Source organism: Orcinus orca, chromosome 3, assembly GCF_937001465.1.
Source record: "Orcinus orca chromosome 3, mOrcOrc1.1, whole genome shotgun sequence".
Lineage (NCBI taxonomy): Eukaryota > Metazoa > Chordata > Mammalia > Artiodactyla > Delphinidae > Orcinus > Orcinus orca.
In genome coordinates this window covers 129579032-129602819 of record NC_064561.1, presented here as the reverse complement: position 1 = coordinate 129602819, position 23788 = coordinate 129579032, and the positions used below count along the sequence as shown (strand labels likewise).

The following is a 23788-nucleotide window of genomic DNA, read 5'->3' as shown; positions in this document are numbered from 1 at the left end:
ATGGGAGAAAATTACCAAAGAGTTTTTGTTTTGTTTTGTTAACAGAATAAATTTAAACGTGAAGAGAAAACAAATGGATGGAGAATAGACAAAGCATTCCGTAAGTATTAAGACCTCTTTCACAAGGAATCATTTGGAGATTCTAAAAAATGACCAATGTTTTGTCTTTGGTTCCAGTGTGTTTTAGATTTGTTTCATCCCTATATTGTCATAGGAAGAGTAAGACTGGAAATTTTTCTCTTTAGCAGTTCAGGTCTGGCAGTTCATATAGATCTATAGGCAAGGGAATAGATAAAACATCAAGAAGCAAGTAAGCAGAGTTCTGAGTCCAAGAAATTAGGGGAACTGAAGATACTATTTCTAAGTGCTCTTCATTCTGGGGGAACTGTACTGAAGAAGAGGTTAATTGTTTCTGGGAGATATTACACTATAGATGATTCCTTACCTACTGTGGTAAGTCTGTCATTCAGTCAGTAATACAGACCACCTGCTGTGTGCTAGTCACTGTTGTTGGCATTGAGGATATCATGGTGAACAGGGCAGATGGAGAATCCTGCTTTTAGAGCCTTAAGTCTAATTGGGTGGAGGAGGAATATAATTGGTAAGCAGGATAATTTCAGATAGTGATTAATTTCTAAGAAGAAAAAAGAGGGAGTTAGGGGGTGGGTGTTTAGATTGGGTATTAAGGGAAGTTCTGTCTGAAGACGTGATTTTTTTTTTTTTAAATAAATCTATTTTTATTTATTTATTTTTGGCTGCATTGGATCTTCGATGCTGCGCACGGGCTTTTCTCTAGTTGCGGCGAGTGGGGGCTACTCTTTGTTGCAGTGTGCTGGCGTCTTACTGCCGTCGCTTCTCTTGTTGCGGAGCATGGGCTCTAGGTGCATGGGCTTCAGTAGTTGTGGCTCGCAGGCTCAGTAGTTGTGGCTTGTGGGCTCTAGAGCACAGGCTCAGTAGTTGTGGCGCACGGGCTTAGCTGCTCCGCAGCATGTGGGATCTTCCCAGACCAGGGCTCGAACCCGTGTCCCCTGCATTGGCAGGCAGATTCTTAACCACTGTGCCACCAGGAAGTGCCTGAAGGGTGACGTTTGAATTTAGACCTGATTTGAAGAAATGATGTATAACTTTCAGCTTTTAACTAATAGCCTCATTAAAATGAACGTTGTTTCTTTTTAAGTCCAGAGAACTACATCAAGGGATCTGTAAAGAAAAACAGAATTAAATGTACTATTTAGGGTAGTTCCTGTATTCTTTGTTTGGAATATAATTACCAATGTTTCATGATTAATAGGTGTGTTCAGTGTTCATTTGCCATAGTGCTAATCTTAGAAAAAAATTCTAAAGAGAAGTACTTAGATTGTATAGCATGTACATTTATTTTATGAGTAGACACAAAGGTGGATGAGTGGACCCTATACCTTACAAATGTGGTATTGAGTCCTCAGGAAAACCACTTCTAGGAATGGCTTCTGGAAGATCTGGAATATTTTAGTCCTCAACCCTCTCCATTTTAGAGAAGTGGTCTTGAAACTTTTCGTTATGTTTAATGCATTATAATCAGAAAAGAGTCCATAAATCTATAAACAGTCTTTACGGGGTGTGGAGCCATTGTTAAAACCATTATAATAGAACCTTTAAAATTCACTGTTTGATGCTTTGTAGTGGAAATTGTTAAAACACAAACACAAAAAAACCCAAATGGTGTTTTTTAGAACTTATATTTTTAATTCCTCTGAGAACTTTATGGATTATTTTAGTGGTTTTCAGAATCATTTGTGTGGAAGGTCAGAACAGACAAAAAGCTGGATCCACAATAAAATAGGGCTTTCAAGAATCTCAGGTTTGGGCTTAGTTTCCTGAGGCTAATTTACTTTTGTTTTGGTATATACCTCTTTTTCTAGGCCATCTTGTAATCAAAACAATCTTGGAGCACCATTCTCCCTGTATTCACTTCTCTGTATTCACTGTATTTGTAGACACAGAGCTGAGGCAAGGATTGACTCCTGGAGTGGATTCATTCTGGTTTGTTCATAGATTACTCTTTCTGATATAATACTGTTAATAGGTATTTAGTGAGAGTGGTCCTGATCAATACTCATTTACTATCCTCTTCGCTGATATTTGGAAGAGTAAGAGTTAATAGTGAAAGAGTTGTAATAAAGTGAGGACATAAAGTAGTGGATAGGCTTTTGAAGACTTCTTAATCATCCTAGCCTTTTAAAAAAGTGTATTTATAATTATGGACAGTGCAATTTATAGTTTGAGTTTTGACAAAGAGTACACCTGTGTAACCACCACACAAAACAAGCCATGGAACATTTTCATCACTCCAGCGAGGCCACTTCTTTCCCTTTCTAGTCAATCTCCACTCCTAATCCTGACCCAGGCAACTACTATTTTCATTTGAATCATCATAGGTTAGTTTATCTTGTTCTAGAACGTCTTATTCATAGAATCATACAGTATATACTCATTTGTGTTTGGCTTCTTTCACTCAGCATGTTTTTGAGATTCACCTATATTATTGCTTGTATCAGTAGTTCCTTTTCTTTATTTTTTAAACTAATATAGTTTGTTCCTTTTTATTGCTCAGTGATGTTCTGTTGTGTGACTGTACTATAGTGATTAGAGTTCTTTGTCCGTTCTGCTGCTAAGCCCATTCGCTTTTGGTATTACACTTAAGAAAAATTAAAACTTGAAACTTCTTTTCCTTTTTTTAAAATAAAAACTTGAAGTTTCTTTTTTTTTTTTTAAACAGAGGAAAAGCGCCCTTTTGACTTCGATTTTTTTGCTCATTTGCTTCAGAAAGTTCTTGCTGAAGAAGAGAAAAGAAAACAAAAATCTGTTAAAAATCAGACTTTAAAGGAGAAGAAGTCCTGTAAATCACGGAAAAATGTAAAAGGTATTTATTTAAAAGAAAGTGTGTTATTTTACTTAATAATAATAGGCTTGCAATATTGTCCCTCAAGTCTTAGGGTGTTCATATGTAGTTCAGGTAGTTGAGATCATCAGGACATCCGATTGGAGGGAATTGCTTTTTCTTCAATATTCTAGTTATCTGGCCCCAAACAGCAGCTCCCTTTTACATTTTATAATTGGATGGCTAGACTATTTAACATCTTTCTTGCATTGAGGGCATAGTTATAGCTAATAAAGGAGCATCAGAATATTGGGGTGTCATGTTTGGTTACTTATTATCATTTTTCTCTGTAAAACAAATCTGGCACAAAAGTCTAAAAAAAAAAAATGGAACTCTAATACTTTGGGCTTGTGACTCAACTGTATTGTTTGAGCACACCTTATTTCTGAGGGTTAATGTTGACTTGTACCAGGTAGGAAATTGTTCATATGTGAGTATTTCTATTTTTAGGCTTATATTTTCTTAACTATTTGAATTCTGATCTGAGGACAATGTTTAGCTATAATCACATAATTTAAAGAATCTTTGAACTACAGGGAACCTTATATATTAGTTATACATTCCAGCACCTTTCCTTTTGTTTTAATAACCCAGAAATAACCTCAGAGATCCTAAGTCATTTTTTCCTAAGGTCTCACAGTGTTAGTAGTGGTAGAGGCAGGACTCAAGCTAGGACTGTGAGAGCCTGTGTAGGGGGACCCCAAGAGCACCCCCAGGTTCAATTATTTGCTAGGACTCACGGGATTCAGCATATAGTTGTACACACAACGGGATTTATTACAATGAAAGTATACAGAGCAAAATTGGCAAAGGGAAAGGCACATAGGTCAAAGTCTAGGGAAAAGAAGTAAAGCTTCCAAGAGTCCTCTCCCAGTAGAGGCACACAGGATGTGCTTAATTCCCCAACAACAAGTAGGAGTGAGGTATGTAAAAAGCTGTCTACCAGGGAAGCTTGTTAGAAACTCAGCACCCAAGATTTTTATTAGAGGTTGGTCATGTAGACACCTTCTTCCTGGAATGTACCAGAATTCAAAACTCCCAAAAGGAAAGCATTTGTTCAGCATAAACCACATTGTTTATTTAAACAATTTAGGTATAGCGAGCCACTTTTGTCAGTTAGGCTGGTGGGAACTCTCCCCAAACCCAAGTTTCCAGACGCAGCCCAAGGGCCAACCTTTTTAAACAATTTTTTTTTTTTTGCGGTACGCGGGCCTCTCACTGCTATGGCTTCTCCCATTGCGGAGCACAGGCTCCAGATGTGCAGGCTCAGCGGCCATGGCTCACGGGCCCAGCCGCCCCGCGACAAGTGGGATCCTCCCGGACCAGGGCACGAACCCATGTCCCCTGCATCGGCAGGCGGACTCCCAACCACTGCGCCACCAGGGAAGCTGAGGGCCAACCTTTTAAGCAGGCCTTTCAAAGGAGAGCAGTGAGGTCTGCTTTGTTAACTCCTTCTGCACAGAGCCAATATAGAACTTCTTTTTCTAGAGCATAGTGCCCCTATCTTTTTAAAAGTAGTATTGATAACTGCAAAGTTATTTCATTCTTTAGTCAATTTTTTAACTTACATAGCCCTGGGAAATTAAAATAGATATATTAATCTATCACTAATCTTGTGGTTATTATGTTACAGTGATAGCATAAGTAACTCACTGTATCTTATTTAATGTGAGAACTTTTCAGGTACTTTGTTACAAGTCTCAGAATTTAAAAATGGCTGATTATTATTCTGATAAAGAATAAATCCAGCATATTTTCTTAGTTTTAAAATCTTGTTTTGACTTTTTTTGAATAAAAATAAGTAACATTTTATTATTTTTGTTTTTTAAAATGTAATTCATTATTTTCATCTTTTGATACAGTTAACTATTAATATGCCTTCAAAAAAAGGCACTAGAAATTGTTTAAAAATATTTGTTAATACGGTTGTTCATTGAAAAACAAAGGATACAGAAAATAAAATACTTGAACTCTCTCTTGTACCCTGCCCTCAAAGTCTTAGCTTTCTTAGGGATGATTGTTAGTAAACTCTTTTCTATGCCTATAAATGTGTATGTGTCTTAGAGTATATGTAATTGTTTTTCTTAAAATAAAAGTGTGGTAATACTGTGTATATTGTTCTGCAACTTGATTTTTTTTTTAAGGCAACAATATTTTTTGAAATCTTGTACATGACTACATACAAACCTACCTCATTGTTATTTGCTGCATGGATTTCTATAGCATAAATGTATTATAACTTATTTAGTCATTCTCTATTGGACAGTTTAGGTTGTCTTTAAATTTTCGCTCAGACATCCTTACGTGTTTATCTTCTCCACCTTTAAGAATTTTTCTGTAGGCTGTTTTTATATTTATAACAATTTCTCTTACTTTAAGTGAAAAAAGTCTCCAGTGAAAGAGTGAATGATAATCCAGATGAGTCTGTGAGCACTAGAATTTCAGACACAGAAGGATCTCAAAAGGATGCTCAGACAGTTGAAGAAGAACAGTCTCTGACTTTATCAGGACAGGATTCAGAACAGAATGCATTAGAACAAGATATAAATCAAAAGAAAAGGAGAAGAAAGAATCAGGATGAAAGTAGTGAACAAGAGGTAAATCTTTCAGGAAATGCCACTGTTCAGCCAGGCTCTTCTAAAAGAGAAAACCACAAAAGTAAGTGTATTACATATGTTAATAGCCCCTATATTACTTGTGAAGACACGTACACTAATATGATGTATAACTTAACTACTTTTCTTCTGGATAGTAGCAACTAATAATGCTTATTAATTGGTTCTGTATTCATGGTACTGGGTTAAACCCTTTTACTTTTAATTTAAAGAAAAAACGTTTATTAAAAAAAGAGTGAAATGGGGAGATATTTCTCTCAAGTTTGTCTCTGAGATGTGTTACCTCCTATGTGTTCACATTAACAATTATTCTAAGTCACGTGCATATAATTAAACGTGTATTGTGTTTGTTAATAAATCACAGGTTTTCATGTTCTGCCTCTACAGAGCACCTCTATGAACCCAAAATAAGTTGTTTAATTTGTATAAAAGGTACTAGAATAAGTATTCCTCTCATTTTTCTTTCTTTTTTTTTTTTTTTTTTTTTTTGCGGTACGTGGGCCTCTCACTGCTGTGGCCTCTCCCATTGCGGAGCACAGGCTCCGGACGCGCAGGCTCAGCGGCCATGGCTCACGGGCCCAGCCACTCCGCGGCATGTGGGATCCTCCCGGACCGGGGCATGAACCCGTGTCCCCTGCATCGGCAGGCGGACCCCCAACCGCTGCGCCACCAGGGAAGCCCTCGTTTTTCTTTTTTAAAGCTCCCTAGAATACAGACATTTTGACACTTGTGAGTCATTAGGGAATGAGAGCTAAGAGTTTAGGGAAGTCTCGGTCTCTTTCTTGAAGAATTCATATATAGATTACTTAAAGCAGATAACCAAGTAAAGAGAGGAGAAAAAATAGTAACAGATCAGAACAACCTTTCTGTAGAATTTAAGTTTTATGTGGTTCAACTTCACCAATAAGATTTTAATAAGTGAATCCTGCTAGATAGCATAGTGTGATTTATAAGCATCATAATATGGTCTTTGTGGCTTACTAGTAAAGACATTACATATAAAGCAGAATAGCTCAACTTTTAAGAAATTGGACTTTGGGATAGTTTCTTAATCATTACATTACAGTGTTATATGTAAATTCCTTTGTGCTTTAAATATATATGTTTTTGCTATCATTTTTATAATAATATGCATTTTGTATTAATAGATAAATGCCTGTCTTTAAGTCCTGAGATAAATGAAGATGAAAGCAATAAGGAACAAAAGCTTCTCTGTGTACAGAACACAGATGACATTGTGGATCTATCCTCTAATGAAAAGGCTGAGAAAAGAACTGACCCTGCTCTTTCACCAAGGTATTTTATGTATCTTTACTCACTTTGTCTACATCTTCTATCAGTTACCAAAGGAGTGGGAAATCTCCACCTGTAATTGTGAATTTGCTTATTTCTCTTTTCAGTTCTATTTGTTTTTCTTCATGTCTTTTGAAGCTCTTTTGTTAGGTGTATACATATCTAGGATTGTTGTATCTTCTTGGTGAAATCACCCTTTTACCATTTGTGTGATATCATTCTGGTATTGCTCTTTGTTCTGATGATTGCTTTGCCACTACAGTTTTCTTGTGGTTAATGTTTGCATGGGTTTATCATTTTCTATAAAGATTTTCTCTTGATTTTTGGTTTTCAGCAATTTGAATGTGATGTATCCTGCTGAGGTTTTTTTGTTTGTTTGTTTTTACTTGTGGTAAAAAACACATAACATGAGATCTGCTCTTCTTACGAGTTTTAAAAATGTACAGTGTTGTTAACTATGAGCACAGTGTTGTACAGCAAATCTCTAGAACATTTTCATCTTGCATGACTGAAACTCTATATCTTTTGAACAGTAACTCTTTATTTCCTCCTTACCCCAGCCCCTGGTAACCACCATTCTACTTTCTATGAGCTTGGTTACTTTAGATACTTCATGTAAGTGGAATCATAAATATTTATCCTTCTATGAGTGGCTTATTTCACCTAGTATGATGTTTTCAAAGTTCATCCATGTTGTAGCATATGAAGGATTTCTGTTTTTATGGTCGAATAATATTCCATTGTAATTATATAGCACATTTTATTTATTCATTTATCTGTCAATGGACATTTAGGTGGTTTCCATCTCTTGGCTATTATGAATAATGCTGCAGTAAACATGGAACTGAAGATATTTCTTTGAGACCCTGTTTTCAGTTCTTATGGGTAGATACCCAGAAGGGAAATTGCTGGATCATATGATAATTCTGTTTTAAATTTTTTGAAGAGCCTCCATACTGTTTTTCGTTGTGGCTGCATTTTACATTCCTACCCACAGTTCATAAGAATTCCAGTTTTTCCATACTCTTGCCAGCATTTATTATTTTCTGTTTTTCTAAAAAATTAATATATATATTTTAATTAATACTTTTTTTGTGTGTGTGTGTGTGTATTTTTTTGCGGTACGCGGGCCTCTCACTGTTGTGGCCTCTCCCGTTGCGGAGCAACAGGCTCCGGACGCGCAGGCTCAGCGGCCATGGCTCACGGGCCCAGCCGCTCCGCGGCATGTGGGATCTTCCCGGACCGGGGCACGAACCCGTGTCCCCTGCATCGGCAGGCGGACTCTCAACCACTGCGCCACCAGGGAAGCCCTACATATTTTTAATTACATATATATTTTTAAAAAGTAATGTTAGTATAATATAACAGTTCCTAACAGTTGTGAGGTGATACCTCACTGTGGTTTTGATTTGCATTTCCCTGATGATTGTGATGTTGAGCATCTTTATTTTATTTTATTATTTATTTATTTATTTACTTTTGGCTGCGTTGGGTCTTCGTTGCTGCACGCGGGCTTTTTTTAGTTGCGGCGAGTGGGATTTACTCTTCGTTGTGGTGTGCGGGCTTCTCATTGCAGTGGCTTCTCTTGTTGCAGAGCACGGACCCTAGGTGTGTGGGCTTCAGTAGCTGCAGCACGCGGGCTCAGCAGTTATGGCTTGCGGGCTCTAGAGCACAGGCTCAGTAGTTGTGGCACACGGGCTTAGTTGCTCCACGGCATGTGGGATCTTCCTGGACCAGGGCTCAAACTCGTGTCCCCTGCATTGGCAGGCGGATTCTTAACCATTGCGCCACCAGGGAAGTCCCTTGAGCATCTTTAAATATTACTTGTTGGCCATTTGTATGTCTTCTTGTGGAGAAATGTCTATTCAATTCCTTTTCCAGTTTTTTAATTGAGTTATTTGTTTTTCTGTTACTGAGTTCTAGGAGTTCCTTTTATATTTTGGATATTAAGCCCTTATCCATTATATGGTTTACAAATCTTTTCTCCCATTTCATAGGTTGCCTTTTGACTCTTGATTGTTTCCTTTGCTGTACAGAAGGTTTTTGGTTTGATATAGTCCCACTTGTCTATTTTTACTTTTCCTGCCTGTGCCTTTTGTGTCATGTCCAAGAAATTATTACCAATACCAATCTTATGAAGCTTTCCCCCATGTTTTCCTTTAGGAATTTTATACGTTAAGGCGTTACCTTTAATGCGGTGGGCCTGGGTTCAATCCCTGGTTGGGGAACTAAGATCCCACAAGCCACGTGGCATAGCTGAAAAAGAAAAAAATAAAAGGTGTTACCTTTAAATCTTTATTCCATTTTGAGTTGATTTTTGTGTATGGTATAAGGTAAAGGTCCAGTTTCTCTTTTTTTGCTTATGGATATCTAGCTTTCCCAGCATCATTTGCTGAAGAGATTATCCTTTTCATATTGTGTAGTTTTGGCACCCTGTCAAAGATCATTTGACTGGGTGCATGGGTCTGTTCTGTTCCATTGGTTGGCATGTACCCTCTTCTGAAAATTTTGATGAAAACCATTTATTCTCATGTAGAAAAATACCTATATGCACCTGTGCCAATTTATTCATACAATACAGAAGATTAATAATTTCTTTGAAGCCAAGCCATAGACCTCAGGCCCTTAACTTGCTGGGTGACAGACCTCTAAATTCTGACCTCAGAGACACAACTAATTTCATAGACTATGCACAAAACAATACTGATGACTTTTTTAGGGGGGAAAGCTACCCTGTAATGACTGTTAAAATACCAGTTGGTTTTGTAAAACAGTGAGCTGATTCTTATTCTAAAGCTAGAGTAATTAAAAGAGTGTGGTACTGGAAAAGGCCAGACAAATTGACTGAGAGGAAAATTGGATGTAGAATCTAGGAAGAGAAATTTAGGCATCATTTAGATGGCAGAGGTAGCATTAGAAATTAGTGGGAAAGACTGAATTAACCATTCATTAAATGGTGCTTAGATATGAAAAAGATAATAGTAGATCCCTATTTTACCCTATGCACTAACCTCCTCATAGATTAAAGGCTACATATATAAAGCAAATCTTTAAAACTTTTAGGAGAAAATGTAGAAAAATAGTTTTGTGATGTCAAGGATTTCTTAAGACATAAAAAGCACAAACTTTAAAGGATGAAATTGATAAATTCAACTGCAGTAAAATTAAATACTTCTGTTGACAAAAGGCTCCATGAAGAAAGTAAAAGGCAAGCTATTGATTGGGAGGTTTTATATGTAACATCTAGCCAAAAAAGAATATAGAAAGAGCGCTGGGAAAAGACAAACACCCAGTAGAAAAAAAAGAACAAAAAAACAAAGCATGGCTGAATGTGAATTTGCGTTGAAACTGAGTGCTCGTTAGTACATGGCCATCATTTATATTGTTAGTTGAAGTATTTCCTAATGCAGCAGTCCTCTCTTTGCATGCTACAGCATTAACTGCAACTTGTGCATGTTGCAGCTGTGTCTTCGATTTCCATGGCTCTTGAGTAACACAGTACCATGCAAAGCAAAGACTGCCAATACAAAATTTTAATGAAAGATAATTCCTAAACATTACTATGATTTTACACATACATTTGATTTGTGAACCCCATGTAGTTATGAGTTTTTCATTTTGTGACTTCTTGAGCACTTTCCCTGTTCATTTGTGACTGTTATTATCTCCTAAGATACAGTGTTTTAATAACATGGTGCAAGGAGGATCATAGAGAAACCAGAATATCCATTTTGATTATTCCGTGATATGAAGGATCATCTTCCAGAGTTTTGGCTTTGTATATTTTAAAAAAGTCTTTTAAATAATTAGTATAAAACGTGCATTACTAAGAGTTCTTTTCCCCTGATATATTTTCATTTCCGTAGTAGTCAACAAGATGCCGTATCAGTAGCAACTGAGACTTCAGAATCAAGCACTTCATATTTGCCTTCATCAGAAGGTGGAATTAGAGCATTGTGTGAGGTGAATAATGCTGAGAGTAGTTGTACAGAAGAAGGAAATGTTGACCTAAAAGATAAAGCACTGTAAGTATTTTACATGGTAGGATTTTAAAATTTGTTTTCAAAATTTTGATAATTTATTATCATTTAAAAAATGATAATAATGTTGCTTCCTTTAGGAATTAGGAGAGGACTGTAGACCATTTAATATGTAATTGTACTGTGGTCTTAGTGACATTAAGGTTTTTCACTTTATATTTCATTATGGAAAGATTATCTTAGTGATACGAGTTATAGCAAACTGGTAACTTACGATAAAATTCTAAAATAATTTGGAAGCCTAAATATTTGCTATGAGATTTAACTTTTACTTGGTTTGAGTTATTTTTCATACCTGTTGTCAAAGTAGTAGATTTTGATATTGATGACTTTAAAGAGATTATGTATTATGTTTTCTAGTATGAAAATACTGATTAAATTAATATCTTCACTAAAAACAGTAGAAGCACCACAAGAATCTCCCTTTGAAAAGATATCTCAGAAGTTCAGACTTTCTTTTTATCTCCTTCATAACTCCTCATGTGGGCTTAAAAGTTTAGTTTATGAATTCTTATTTTCAGTAAAGCATAGTCACATTGAGAATCAAACTTTTTTTTTAAAGATGATTTTTAAATTTATTTATTTATTTTTGGCTGCGTTGGGTTTTCGTTGATGCGCATGGGCTTTCTCTAGTTGCAGTGAGTGGGGACTACTCTTCCTTACGGCGCACGGGCTTCTCATTGTGGTGGCTTCTCTTGTTGCGGAGCACAGGCTCTAGGCATGTGGGCTTCAGTAGTTGTGGCATGTGGGCTTCAGTAGTTGTGGCACGCGGGCTCAGTAGCTGTTTCTTGCGGACTCTAGAGCGCAGGCTCAGTAGTTGTGGAGCACGGGCTTAGTTGTTCTGCGGCATGTGGGATCTTCCCAGACCAGGGCTTGGACCCTGTGTCCCCTGCATTGGCAGGTGGATTCTTAACCACTGCGCCACCAGGGAGGTCCCAGAGAATCAAACTTATTTTTTTTAATAAAAATTTAAACTAGTCTTTGGAATAGGCAATATATTCCTGTGGTTCAAACATCCAAAATTGTAAGAAGGTATAGAGTGAAGTATCCCTCCTGTCATGTCCCCATTTACTCTAACAAGTTACCAGTGTTATTTATTTCTTAGTCTTTCAGAGATTAAAAAAAAAAAAAGACATTAAAGCTAATACAAATACATAAAGTTTATATATATCTTACTCTTTTTAAAACTCTAATGGTAGCATAGTATAATACCATTTTGTAATTTTTTTATCTTATATCGTCATATCTTTACTTAAAGACCTTTATTCTTTTTTAGTTGCATAGTGTTCTGTTGTATGGATGAATCACACTTTATATTATCGGTGCCCTGTTGATGGCTATATATGTTGTTTTTACAAACAATGCTTAGAAACTTATACCTCTATCTATCACCTTTGTGCCAGTCTATTTGTAGGGAAAGTTCCTAAAATGAAATTGCTAGCCCAAAGGACACATTTGTATGTGAGTGTGTGTACATTTATACATTTATGATTTTGATAGATACTTCCAAAATGCTCTCCATAGGAGTTACTCTAGTTTATATTCCCACTAACAATGTAAGAAATGGCTCCCTACCAACAGTGTTATCAAACTTGGATTTTTGCTAGTCTTGATAGATTATAAAATAAAATAATATCACAGTATAGTATATATACCCCAGTCCTCCTTTTCTGACAGGGGTAGATAATTCTATTTTTTTCCCCTTCAGTTGCTTACTTAAAAATTTTCTAACCTAAGGAAAAGTCAAAAGAACAATGAACATCTGTATATAATTCCCCTTAGATTCTCTGATTCTTAATATCTTTTCACATTTGTGCTTGCTCGCTCTACTTTTTTTTTTTTCAATCTTTTTTTTCTTTTTTTCTTTTTTGGCTGTGCTGTGCGGCATGTGGGATCTTAGTTCCCCGACCAGGGATTGAACCTGCACCCACTGCGTTGGAAACACAGTGTCTTAACCAGTGGACTGCCAGGGAAGTCCAGCTCGCTCTACTTTTTTTTTTTTTTTTTTTTTTTGCGGTATGCGGGCCTCTCACTGTCGTGGCCTCTCCCGTTGCGGAGCACAGGCTATGGACGCGCAGGCTCAGCGGCCGTGGCTCACGGGCCCAGCCGCTCCGCGGCATGTGGGATCTTCCCGGACCGGGGCACGAACCCGCGTCCCCTGCATCGGCAGGCAGACTCTCAACCACTGCGCCACCAGGGAAGCCCACGCTCTACTTTTAATTTGTACATTTCTTATTGGGAGTGAAGCTGAGCATCTCTTCACATTTAAAACCTATTTTTTTTTTTTTTTTTTTGTGAGTTCATATCCTTTGTCCAGTTTTCTAATGAGTTACTGGTATTGTTCTGTAGGAGGTCTTTACATTTTAGAGAGGTTATTAGCCTTGTGATATGAGTTGTAAAACATGTTTTCTTGGTTTGTAGTTTGACTTATGACATGTTTTGGCCATGTAAAAGTTTTTGATTTTTATGTTGTCAGATCTCTCTCCTTTTTTTTTTTCTTTTATGGCTCCTGATCTTTTAATCAAGTTTTAGAAAGGCTTACTCTACCTCAAAGTTACAAAAGAATTCATTCATGTTTTCTCTATGGTTTCACTTAAATCTTTGATTCATTTAGAATATATTGTGAGTACAGTGCAAGGAATGGAGCTAATTTTATTTTATTCCCCAGTATTACTAGTTTTCCCATCACTGTTAATTTAATTTAACATTTATTTTAAAAAATATATTATTTTTGTGGTCATCTTATTCTATTTTGAAATGACAACTTTATTGTATACTAAAATCATGTATTTTGGAGTCATCATCTCAGTTTTCTTTTGTGTTTCATTTATCTGTTATTCATGTGTTAGTACCACAATATTTTAATTATTGCTGCTAAGTAGTATATTTTTAACATCTGATAAATTAGTTACCCTTCATTGCTCTTCTTGTTCAGTCTTCTTTGCTACGTTTATTGTAAGTAAGCTTAAAGGAGTTCTTTTCTAACTGTGAATGGATTTTTAAAGAATTTTCCAGAATTTCTTTTGAATATGCCTGCATGTTGGTACAATTTAAATAATGTTAATTTTCTAGGGAAACTGATCAAACAGAAAGTATTAAACCGAAGACAAGAGGACGACTCCAGAGACCTAAACCCAATTTATCAAGGGCAGTTGGGAAGAAATCAGTTCTTTCACAAGGGAAAACAGATGCAGAGAACAAGAGTTTACATACAGAAACTTCAGTTGAAAAGGTATGGAGTAAGAGACTTAATGGAGATTAAAATTATAAAGTATTTTTTCTAAATAGTTGGGAATAAAAATGTTTAACTTATAATTACAAAGTAATGTTACCAATAGTAAAGCCAAGATATGAGAACTTCAAACATTAATATTAAATTTGTCTTACTAGTCTCATGTTGTATACATTTTCTTTAGAATATAGGATATATCATTTCGAACATCCTTAGCAGTAACAAATATGTCTTTTGTTTACTTATATAAAATATTTATTCAAAATATTTTATATTAAATAAATAAAGCCTGTGCAATAATAAAATTATAACCACAACCCTCTTATCTATATACAGAATATTCCTTTGTTTGTCCTTCATAAACTTTATTTCTCTTTTTATGGAAGTAAACATTTTTGTAGTTTTTAGCCATATATAACATTTAAAACATTTTTCTCTGAAACTATCCATTTACCTTTCTTGGGGTTAATTGATCTTTTTAATGGCTGCATCAGGTTAACATTATTATTAATTTACCTAACCATTTCTCTAATGTTTAGGTTTTTTCCATTTTTTTAACCCTTGTAAATAAAAGCAAACAATTTTGTAAATAGGCAAAGAATAAATTTCCAGAGGTGGTGGGATTAATGTGCCAAAGTATTTTAAATATTTTTTGGCTCTTGTTAGGCATTGTCAAACTGTCAAAAAAAGGAATCTTGGGAATTCCCTGGAGGTCCAGTTGTTAGGACGCTTTTACTGCCTGGGCGCGGATTCGATCCCTGGTCGGGGAACTAAGATCCCACAAGCCCCGTAACCAAAAAAAAAAAAAAAACCAGAATCTGTTTACATTGCTTTAAGCATTAAATGAATGTTCCTGTTTCCTTATATCCTTGCCAGCATTATATTGTTAAAAATGTTTTATTTTTGCTAAAATAATTTTTTAAATTTTAGTCTTTTTTCCTCTTATGTGAAATCTTTTTAATCTTAATAATATAACTATATTATTATAATCTTATGAGATGTTTTTAAATTCTAGAAAATTGGGAAAATACAGATTCATGTAAAAGTTAAAACAAAAGTTAATTTTATTATCTATATGCAACCAACCTTTTAGACTATATCCTTCCAGCTTTTCTTTTACATTCTTGAGTAGTAGTATTAATTCACTTTTGTATCCTTCTCTGGTATTTTAACATTTCATAAATATATTTCCACATCATTAAATATCTTTTGAAAACATGGTTTTTAGTGACTTCATAATATTCTATCAATGGGTATAACTGAATTTATTTAACCGTTTATTCATTATTGGATATTTTGTCAGTTTGCAGTGTTTGCTGTTTTGCATAATGTTCCAGGGAACAACCTTGTACTTAAATCTTTGTCTAGATATTTTTTTAGAATAGAGTCTTAGAAATGATATTACTGGGTCAAAGAATATGAACATTATTAAAGTTCTTGATTCATGTTGGCAAAAGGCTTTCCAGAAAGGATATACCAATTTGTGCTTCTATCAGTGACGTATGAGATTATATGTTTAAAAGGTTCTCATCTGCCTTTATGATTTTAACAACTCTCTTTTAATAATTAGAAGTACAAAAAAGTGAAATTTTATTGTTTTAATTTCCATTTATTTATTTATTACAAAGTTTGAACTTTATGTTAAGTAGATTAAATATAAAAAATTAAATTCGTAGAATCATATGGAAAAGGATAAAATGAATACACTTGGTATTTCTGCAATGGAGAATAAAGAGAAAGAGAATCCAGAAGCTGACACTGCATCTAAGTAAGTATTTAGGAAATAGAATAAAAATAGTAACTCTTTGGAATGATTGTAATGACTTATTTTCTACCTAATGTCTGCATTTTATTTTCAGCTAGTGTATTTAAGTCCATTTTTAACTATAGGGATTGTTGAAACATTTTAATAATGATCTTTATGCTTGGTATTGTAGAAATAAATTATAGTATGGATCCACTGGTGAGCAATTACATTTCTCCCTCAACTTACTAACAAGATTTTAACAAAGTCTTGTTAGATGAATTATTGGTTAAGATATATGTTTCTGGATAATTTTATTTATAGCAAGGGGTTTCCAAAGGGAATATTTAGGGGAATTCCCTAGTGGTCCAGTGGTTAGTGCTCCATGCTGCTACTGCTGGGGGCACAGGTTTGATCCCTGGTTGGGGAACTACGATCTCACATGCTGTGCAGTGCGACCAGGGAAAAAGGGCGGTGGGGAATCTTTAACTTGGAGTAGAGATCTAGAATAGGCCTGCTCCAATGTAAATCTGAACCAGTGGATTCTGGACTGTATGTTTATTCCATAATCTGTGTCCAGTGCCCTGGAGGTGTATGTACACAATGGTGTCCTGAGTGGGGAATAGTATTCCATGCTTGTCAGGTATAGATTTTTCCCATTTTGTGGTGACAATTTGATTTTAAAATGCTTTTTTTATAGTCATGCTTTTAGGACTATGTCTGTTCTAGAGGGTTAAGGTATAGAGGTGTGTGTTTCTTTGAGGGTGTTCTTAAAGACACTTGTGAATTATTATTATTATTTTAAACATATTTATTGGAGCCTAATTGCTTTACAATGGTGTGTTAGTTTCTGCTTTACAACAAAATGAATCAGTTATATATATACATATGTTCCCATATCTCTTCCCTCTTGCGTCTCCCTCCCTCCCACCCTCCCTATCCCACCCCTCTAGGTGGTCACAAAGCACCGAGCTGATCTCCCTGTGCTATGCAGCTGCTTCCCACTAGCTATCTACCTTACGTTTGGTAGTGTATATATGTCCATGCCTCTCTCTCGCTTTGTCACAGCTTACCCTTCCCCCTCCCCATATCCTCAAGTCCATTCTCTAGTAGGTCTGTGTCTTTATTCCTGTCTTACCCCTAGGTTCTTCATGACATTTTTTTTTTCTTAAATTCCATATATATGTGTTAGCATATGGTATTTGCCTCTCTCTTTCTGACTTACTTCACTCTGTATGACAGACTCTAGGTCTATCCACCTCATTACAAATAGCTCAATTTCGTTTCTTTTTATGGCTAATATTCCATTGTATACATGTGCCACATCTTCTTTATCCATTCATCTGTTGATGGACACTTAGGTTGTTTCCATCTCCTGGCTATTGTAAATAGAGCTGCAATGAACATTTTGGTACATGACTCTTTTTGAATTATGGTTTTCTCAGGGTATATGCCCAGTAGTGGGATTGCTGGGTCATATGGTTGTTCTATTTGTAGTTTTTTAAGGAACCTCCATACTGTTCTCCATAGTGGCTGTACCAATTTACATTCCCACCAAGAGTGCAAGAGTGTTCCCTTTTCTCCACACCCTCTCCAGCATTTATTGTTTCTAGATTTTTTGATGATGGCCATTCTGACTGGTGTGAGATGATATTTCATTGTAGTTTTGATTTGCATTTCTCTAATGATTAGTGATGTTGAGCATCCTTTCATGTGTTTGTTGGCAGTCTGTATATCTTCTTTGGAGAAATGTCTATTTAGGTCTTCTGCCCATTTTTGGATTGGGTTGTTTGTTTTTTTGTTATTGAGCTGCATGAGCTGCTTATAAATTTTGGAGATTAATCCTTTTTCAGTTGCTTCATTTGCAAATATTTTCTCCCATTCTGAGGGTTGTCTTTTGGTCTTGTGAATTATTTTGTATTCCAAATGGTTTACTTATTTATACCTGGGAGAAGAGAATACTGAAGACAAGCATGTATGTGATATACAAGTAATCTGACTTCAGAATAACCATTGATTTTATTCCTTTGTAATTACTCTAGTTTGAGTGAAAAAATTTGTCTGCAGGAAGATGATCAACTAAAGGCTTTCAGACCTGCACGCCTAATGAGGGGCTTATTGCAAAGGCCAAAGCCAAATGTAGGTAAAGCTGCTGAAAGAAAAGAAACTGTTACATCACAGGAAAAAATTGGGGCCAGTGTAGAAAAGAATGAAAATGAGTCCTGTATCGATAGAGATGTAAGTACTCTGATGCCCTCCAGTTTTTTGTTAAACAAATACATAAGCCTCCTTTCATCCCCCGTTTTAAACAGCAATACTGTATACAATTATGTATATTGTTCTTTAAATTTAATGCCCAAATCTCATAGCCAGCAGCTTTGCTAATTGTGAAGGCACTTAGCTCTCTGCTCTGTGGATTTTAAGCATTTATATGATGAATCATCTGCTTTCACCTTACTCATGTTTGGACTTGCCTTCCCCCATCACTCAGCAGGTGTTTGAATTCTACTTCCTTTCTGAAAATATAGCTATGTATATGAATTTTAATACTGACTTAAACAAAATAAAATGTTAAAAGCTCCCTACTAAAGTATTCCAACAACAAAGATGATAAATTTTAGATTATTTACATAGTAACTGGTCTTTCTGATAAGAGTAAGAGTTGGCATGATTTGAGATTTGAATTTCTTCTATTATGATTCCCAGGGTCTATAATGTGATTGTAATAATCAAAAAGATTTAGAAAGTTAGACCCCAAGGGATAATTTTAACAGATCAGACTGAAGCAGTTACTTGCTTTCTGATTAGGAGGAAAAGAATGGGGGCTTTGAGATGAGGTAAAAGGTGTGGCTTGTGAAATTTCCTATATCTAAAGAACAAACATTAAAAAGTGCCCCTTAGGGAATTCCCTGGTGGTCCAGTGGTTAGGACTCCGTGCTTCCACTGCAGGGGGCCCGGGTAAGATTCCGCAGGCTGCATGTCGTGGCACCACCCCACACCCCTGTCAAAAAAAAGTGTCTCTTGAGTATCATTTTATAATTTTGAAATGTTTACCATTTTCCTTGTACTCAAGTCATACATAATTTTCAATGAAGTCTTTTACAAATGTGTGTTACATTGTGAGACCTAAAACTTTTTTAAAAATGTGTTTGTTATTAAGACTCCTGAACAAATAGAAGATCAGGCATTTAAAAATTTTGATTGTGAAGACATCACATCACAATCTGAAAAAAAAGATACTTCTTTTCAAAATGTGCAGTCAGATGAGCCCAAGGTGCTTAATGAATGTCTGAGGTAAGCATCATCTTATTAATGATATAATAGTTGAATTATGTGTAAAGTTTTAGAAATTCTTAATCATTTTTTAAAAATAGCAAATCAGACTGATTTTGTTATCTGTATATCAAGTTACATAATATTTACAAGTGTAAATTCACCTTTCAAGGCAGTTTATGTCATTGCCTTCGTGTTGATTTCTCACTTTTTGGTGTTTTGATGAATTGATTTACCCATCGCAAATTAGACCTTGAGTTAACATGGGTAGTATTATCACTTCACATGCATAGTAAATTACATGTTCATATCCAGATGTGAAAATGTTTGTTTAATATTTGTTTCTTTGGGATTAGATTGATTAGATTGTTTCTTTGGGATTAGATTGATCACATATTACCTTTATTTAAGGTTTATGTAAATTTTAAGTAAAACTCATACTTCCCATAGCCAAAGCTCTCTGAATTTGTTGTTTCCCCTCTGCAGGATATTAAACCAGATCAATGGAATTATTAGTGTGCTTTTAAAACTTTTTTCCTTTTGGGAATATTCAATGCACAAAAGTACTGAGAACAGAATAACAGACTCCCATGTACCTACTATCTAGTTTCAACAATTATTTATACTTTACCAATCTTTACATTTAATTTTCTTTTTTTTTTTTGTGGCATGTGGGCCTCTCACTGTTGTGGCCTCTCCCGTTGCGGAGCACAGGCTCCGGACGCGCAGGCTCAGCGGCCATGGCTCACGGGCCCAGCCGCTCCGCGGCATGTGGGATCTTCCCGGACCGGGGCACGAACCCGTGTCCCCTGCATCGGCAGGCGGACTCTCAACCAATCTTTACATTTAAAGTCTGGCCTATTGTATACTTTATTACAGCTGTATGAGCCTGTTTAAATACTACCCAACCTGAGAGTGAAAGCTAGGTTTCCTGAACTACTCAAAAGATCTTTATTAGAAGACAGAAGAATTCCTTTATTCCTCTCTTCTTTCTCTATTCCTTTGTACCCCCTCCCTACACCCCCAACCTATTTTACTTCTCTGCCACACAAACTCTGGGTAGAAGCCTGTACAACTGCATTACTGCATTGTTGCATATCTCTGATACAAATATTAATTACAGATACCTGACAATTTGGATATTTTGTTTGTATTTTTTTAGTTTAAACCAGACTCCATTTTCATGTGGCTTAGTAGAAAACCAAGTTTTCCCTGAGTGGCCTTTGGGTTTTAGAACCCTGCTGGATTGTTCATAACTAATATCCAGTCTGATATCAACAACTTTCCTCTCCAAAGGCAGTGACCTTTCTGGCCTTTGAATCTCCAGTATTCACAGAAACAATTCTAAGATTCTGTGTTTTATCAAATCATATTCCTGTTTATACCCAGTAGGCAGTTTCCCTCCTCCCCAGTCTCAAACACTTTGAACTGTTCAAGATGCTATGTAAGAAACTGAAAGAAGAGAAATATCTACACAAGAAAAGGGCCTCAGAGGTCAAAATCTTAACCAGTCACTAAGTGCTCTTTCATTCATTTGTATATTTTTATTGGTTGTACTTTCTATTATTATGATAAAGCACAAAGGAGAGCATGCTGCTGCTGTTTTGAAGAACAAGGTGCTTATACTAGATAGTGATTGTTGTGTGCCCAGTAACATTCAACAGACTGCAAAATGTTGTTGTTTATTTACTCTTTTCTTTCATTCCCACAATGTATTATGAAATCACAAGCTTTTAGAGAAGTGACTGTACAGGAAATCTCATTTTTAATTGTTTTTAAAAAGTGAGGAGGGGCAGACCTAGTTTTTAGTCATAAGACTGTACCTTATTCAAATTATACCTCCACCCAGCTATTTGAGATCCTGGTTAGTTCTGGCCATATAAATGAGTTCTTTAACTCTTACAGCAAGACATATGTCTGGATAAAGGAGAGTAGGAGCAAAAAGGTAGGAATAGCAGCCACAGATTGGTCTAGCTCCGATGTAGAGGACTTGGAGAGTCTTTCTCAGCCAGTATTTGCCAAGGTTGATGTGGATGACAATTAGAAAGAGACTATTTAGGCCTGATTAGCTGGTACTCTAACTGACCTTATTGATAGATTTCTCTGTATATATGTCTCTATATAATAAATATATTTAATTTTTTAAAAAATTTACTGTTATTTCCAAGGATAGAATTTTTTCTCTACTTTAATTTTTAAATTTTGCCCAGAGGTTCCTGGTGCTTCATTAATGTTTTTTTTTATTTGAGAATTCCTGGTTTTTCAGTAGTGACTTCTCAACCATATCTCTTCAGTTGGCAGTCTAGTTTACAATTTGATTGTGTATCTTTTTTTTTAAAATAGTATTCAAGAGGATAATAAAGCAAATAAACAAGTTCAAATTCTGAAGACTCGATTTCAGAAACCAAAGCCAAATATAAGAAGAAGAACTGGAAGAAGAGAAATTTTCTCAAAGGAAGAAGAGGTACCAAAGGAGGTTCTTGCCTCTGAGGAGATGACAACAGCTTTGAGAGAAACTGCAAGATTGGAAACCTCACCAAGGGAAAAGGTACCTGTGGAGACTAACACTGCTAAGGAAATGGAGTCAGATTTAAAAGAAACTGAAAGGAAAGATATCTCTCCCAGGGAGAAAATACCAGAAATGATTGATGTCACTGTGGAAATGGAGACAGATTTGAGAGAGACTGGAAGAGAGATTTTCCCAAGGGAGAAGATAACAAAGGTGACTGATGCCACTGAGGAAAGAGAGACAGATTTGGAAGAGACTGAACGAAGAGAAATATCCCTACAGGAAAATGCCCCAGAGGAGGTCGATACTATTGGTGAAGTGAAGGCAGGTTTGAAAGAAACTGGAAGAGAGATTTCCCCGAGGGAGAAGATACCGGAGATGATTGATGCCGCTGAGGAAGTAGAGACAGATTTAGAAGAAACTGAAAGAAGAGAAATACCTACACAAGAAAAGACCTCAGAGCTCAAAACTATAGATGATGAAATGGAGACAGATTTGAACAAAATTGGAATAGAAATTTCCCCAAGGGAAAAGGTACTAGTGGGGATCAGTGCCACAGGGGAAAGGGAGATTGATTTGGAAGAAACTGGAAAAAGAGACATTTCCCTGATGGAAAAGGTATCAGGAAAGATGACTGCCATTGAGGAAACAGAGGCAGATTTGAAAGAAACTGGAAGAGAAATTTCCTTTAGGAAAAGCCGATCAGAAGAGATCAGTGCTTCTGAGGAAAAGGTGGCAGATTTGGAAAAAACTGGAAAAATAGACATTTCTCTAAGGGAAAATGAACCAGAGGAGACTGGGACCTCAAGACAAACTGAGACAGATTCATTGCAGAGGGGTAGTAGTGACTGCAGTGCTGTGCCTTCACTAAATATTAAAGTATGTATTTTTCTGTCCTTTAAAAATATTTTTTTGAATACTTTTTCAGAGAGAAAAATATCAAAATAATTCCAGGATTATTGCCCTTAAGTCCAACAACATTTAAAGTCTCTAAAAGCATAATGTCTTTCCCAGCCCTAAATTCTGTGTTTCAGGACCTTAAAGAAATTATATATTCTTTTTTTTTTAATAATTGAAAACATTTTATAATTGTAGAAAAGTTACTGTTCTTAATGTCAGTTTAAAGTTACTCTTAGATAAAAGAAATACAAGAGATTGGACTGAATTTGTGCTAATTCTAGTATGAACATACCCTGGAATTATTTCTTTTGACCATATCTGTATCAGTTTTTCTCTTTATTTCCTGTTCCACCCCACTTCACTCCACTTTTAAAAGTTCATCTTATTAAAAGTTTCCAGTTAATTGAAGTTGAAGCAATTCTAACATTTTCCAGTTTTCTAACTTTTTTTTGGTTAGGTAATGGCATTTGTAGTTTGGAAAAAACATATAATAATATGCAATATAGAAAGAAGAGTTTTCCAAATTCTGTGTTTTAGCATTTGTAAATTAAATTTTATTTTACTTAAAAATTAAAACCCCCCAAACTTCTGGATTTTTAAAAACAGTGTGAAGAATATAGGCTTTTGTTTGAAATGTATGACATGCTTAAGGAATATTTTATATGTGCTGATTTATTTCCAGGACATTAGCAGTGAAGTACAATCCGTGGTGGATGTATCTGTAGAAGAAAAAAGAAATTCTGAAAAGGAAATATCAAGTCAGTTGAGTCATTTGAACATTTCTTCGCAGACTTCTGAACTTGATAAAACAGAAGACCAGAGGATGCCATCTCCAGATGTTCCAGAGCAGTTTTCAGATATTAATTTAAGGTACAAGTATATAGGTCTGTGTGCTTGTAAAGAGGAAGCATATAAAGTTATATTTGCAGACTATGTTAAACTAAATAAGGTTTTAAGACATATCATCTATAGCATAGTGTTGAAAATTTTAAGCTGGTTTGGGGAAGACTGGGAGAGATTTGAGGTCCTTCTGACAGTAGATTGTGAGAATTACTAACATACAAAATTGTGTACAACACATACTTTTAAGTCAGTACAGGTGTGACAAACCTGTATTTTCTCTGTGCGAAGATGATGTAATTCCTAGGCTTATACCTGGATTGTACCACTCATGTTTTTCAGTATCTACCAAATAGTCTGATCTGTTTTCCTGTTAAGAATTAGAATTAAATATTTACTGCCAGTCTCTAAGGTTGTGCTAA

At 35.7% G+C, this 23788-nt stretch overlaps 1 protein-coding gene across 5 annotated transcripts in view; it reads left to right on the top strand.

Moving 5' to 3' along the window:
• Positions 1-23788, top strand: part of BDP1 (B double prime 1, subunit of RNA polymerase III transcription initiation factor IIIB) — an 88365-nt gene that overhangs the window by 19573 nt on the left and 45004 nt on the right. For 4 of the 5 annotated variants that reach the window (XM_033429975.2, XM_033429973.2, XM_033429976.1 and 1 more), the window contains exons 8-18: positions 46-100; positions 2759-2902; positions 5300-5578; positions 6684-6831; positions 10695-10853; positions 13941-14100; positions 15777-15868; positions 17887-18082; positions 19005-19138; positions 21461-22505; positions 23209-23396. In XM_033429975.2, the coding sequence (XP_033285866.1) occupies positions 46-100; positions 2759-2902; positions 5300-5578; positions 6684-6831; positions 10695-10853; positions 13941-14100; positions 15777-15868; positions 17887-18082; positions 19005-19138; positions 21461-22505; positions 23209-23396 (2600 nt within the window). The remainder of the gene's footprint in view (positions 1-45; positions 101-2758; positions 2903-5299; positions 5579-6683; positions 6832-10694; positions 10854-13940; positions 14101-15776; positions 15869-17886; positions 18083-19004; positions 19139-21460; positions 22506-23208; positions 23397-23788) is intronic. The other variant, XM_033429977.2, reaches the window with a different exon arrangement.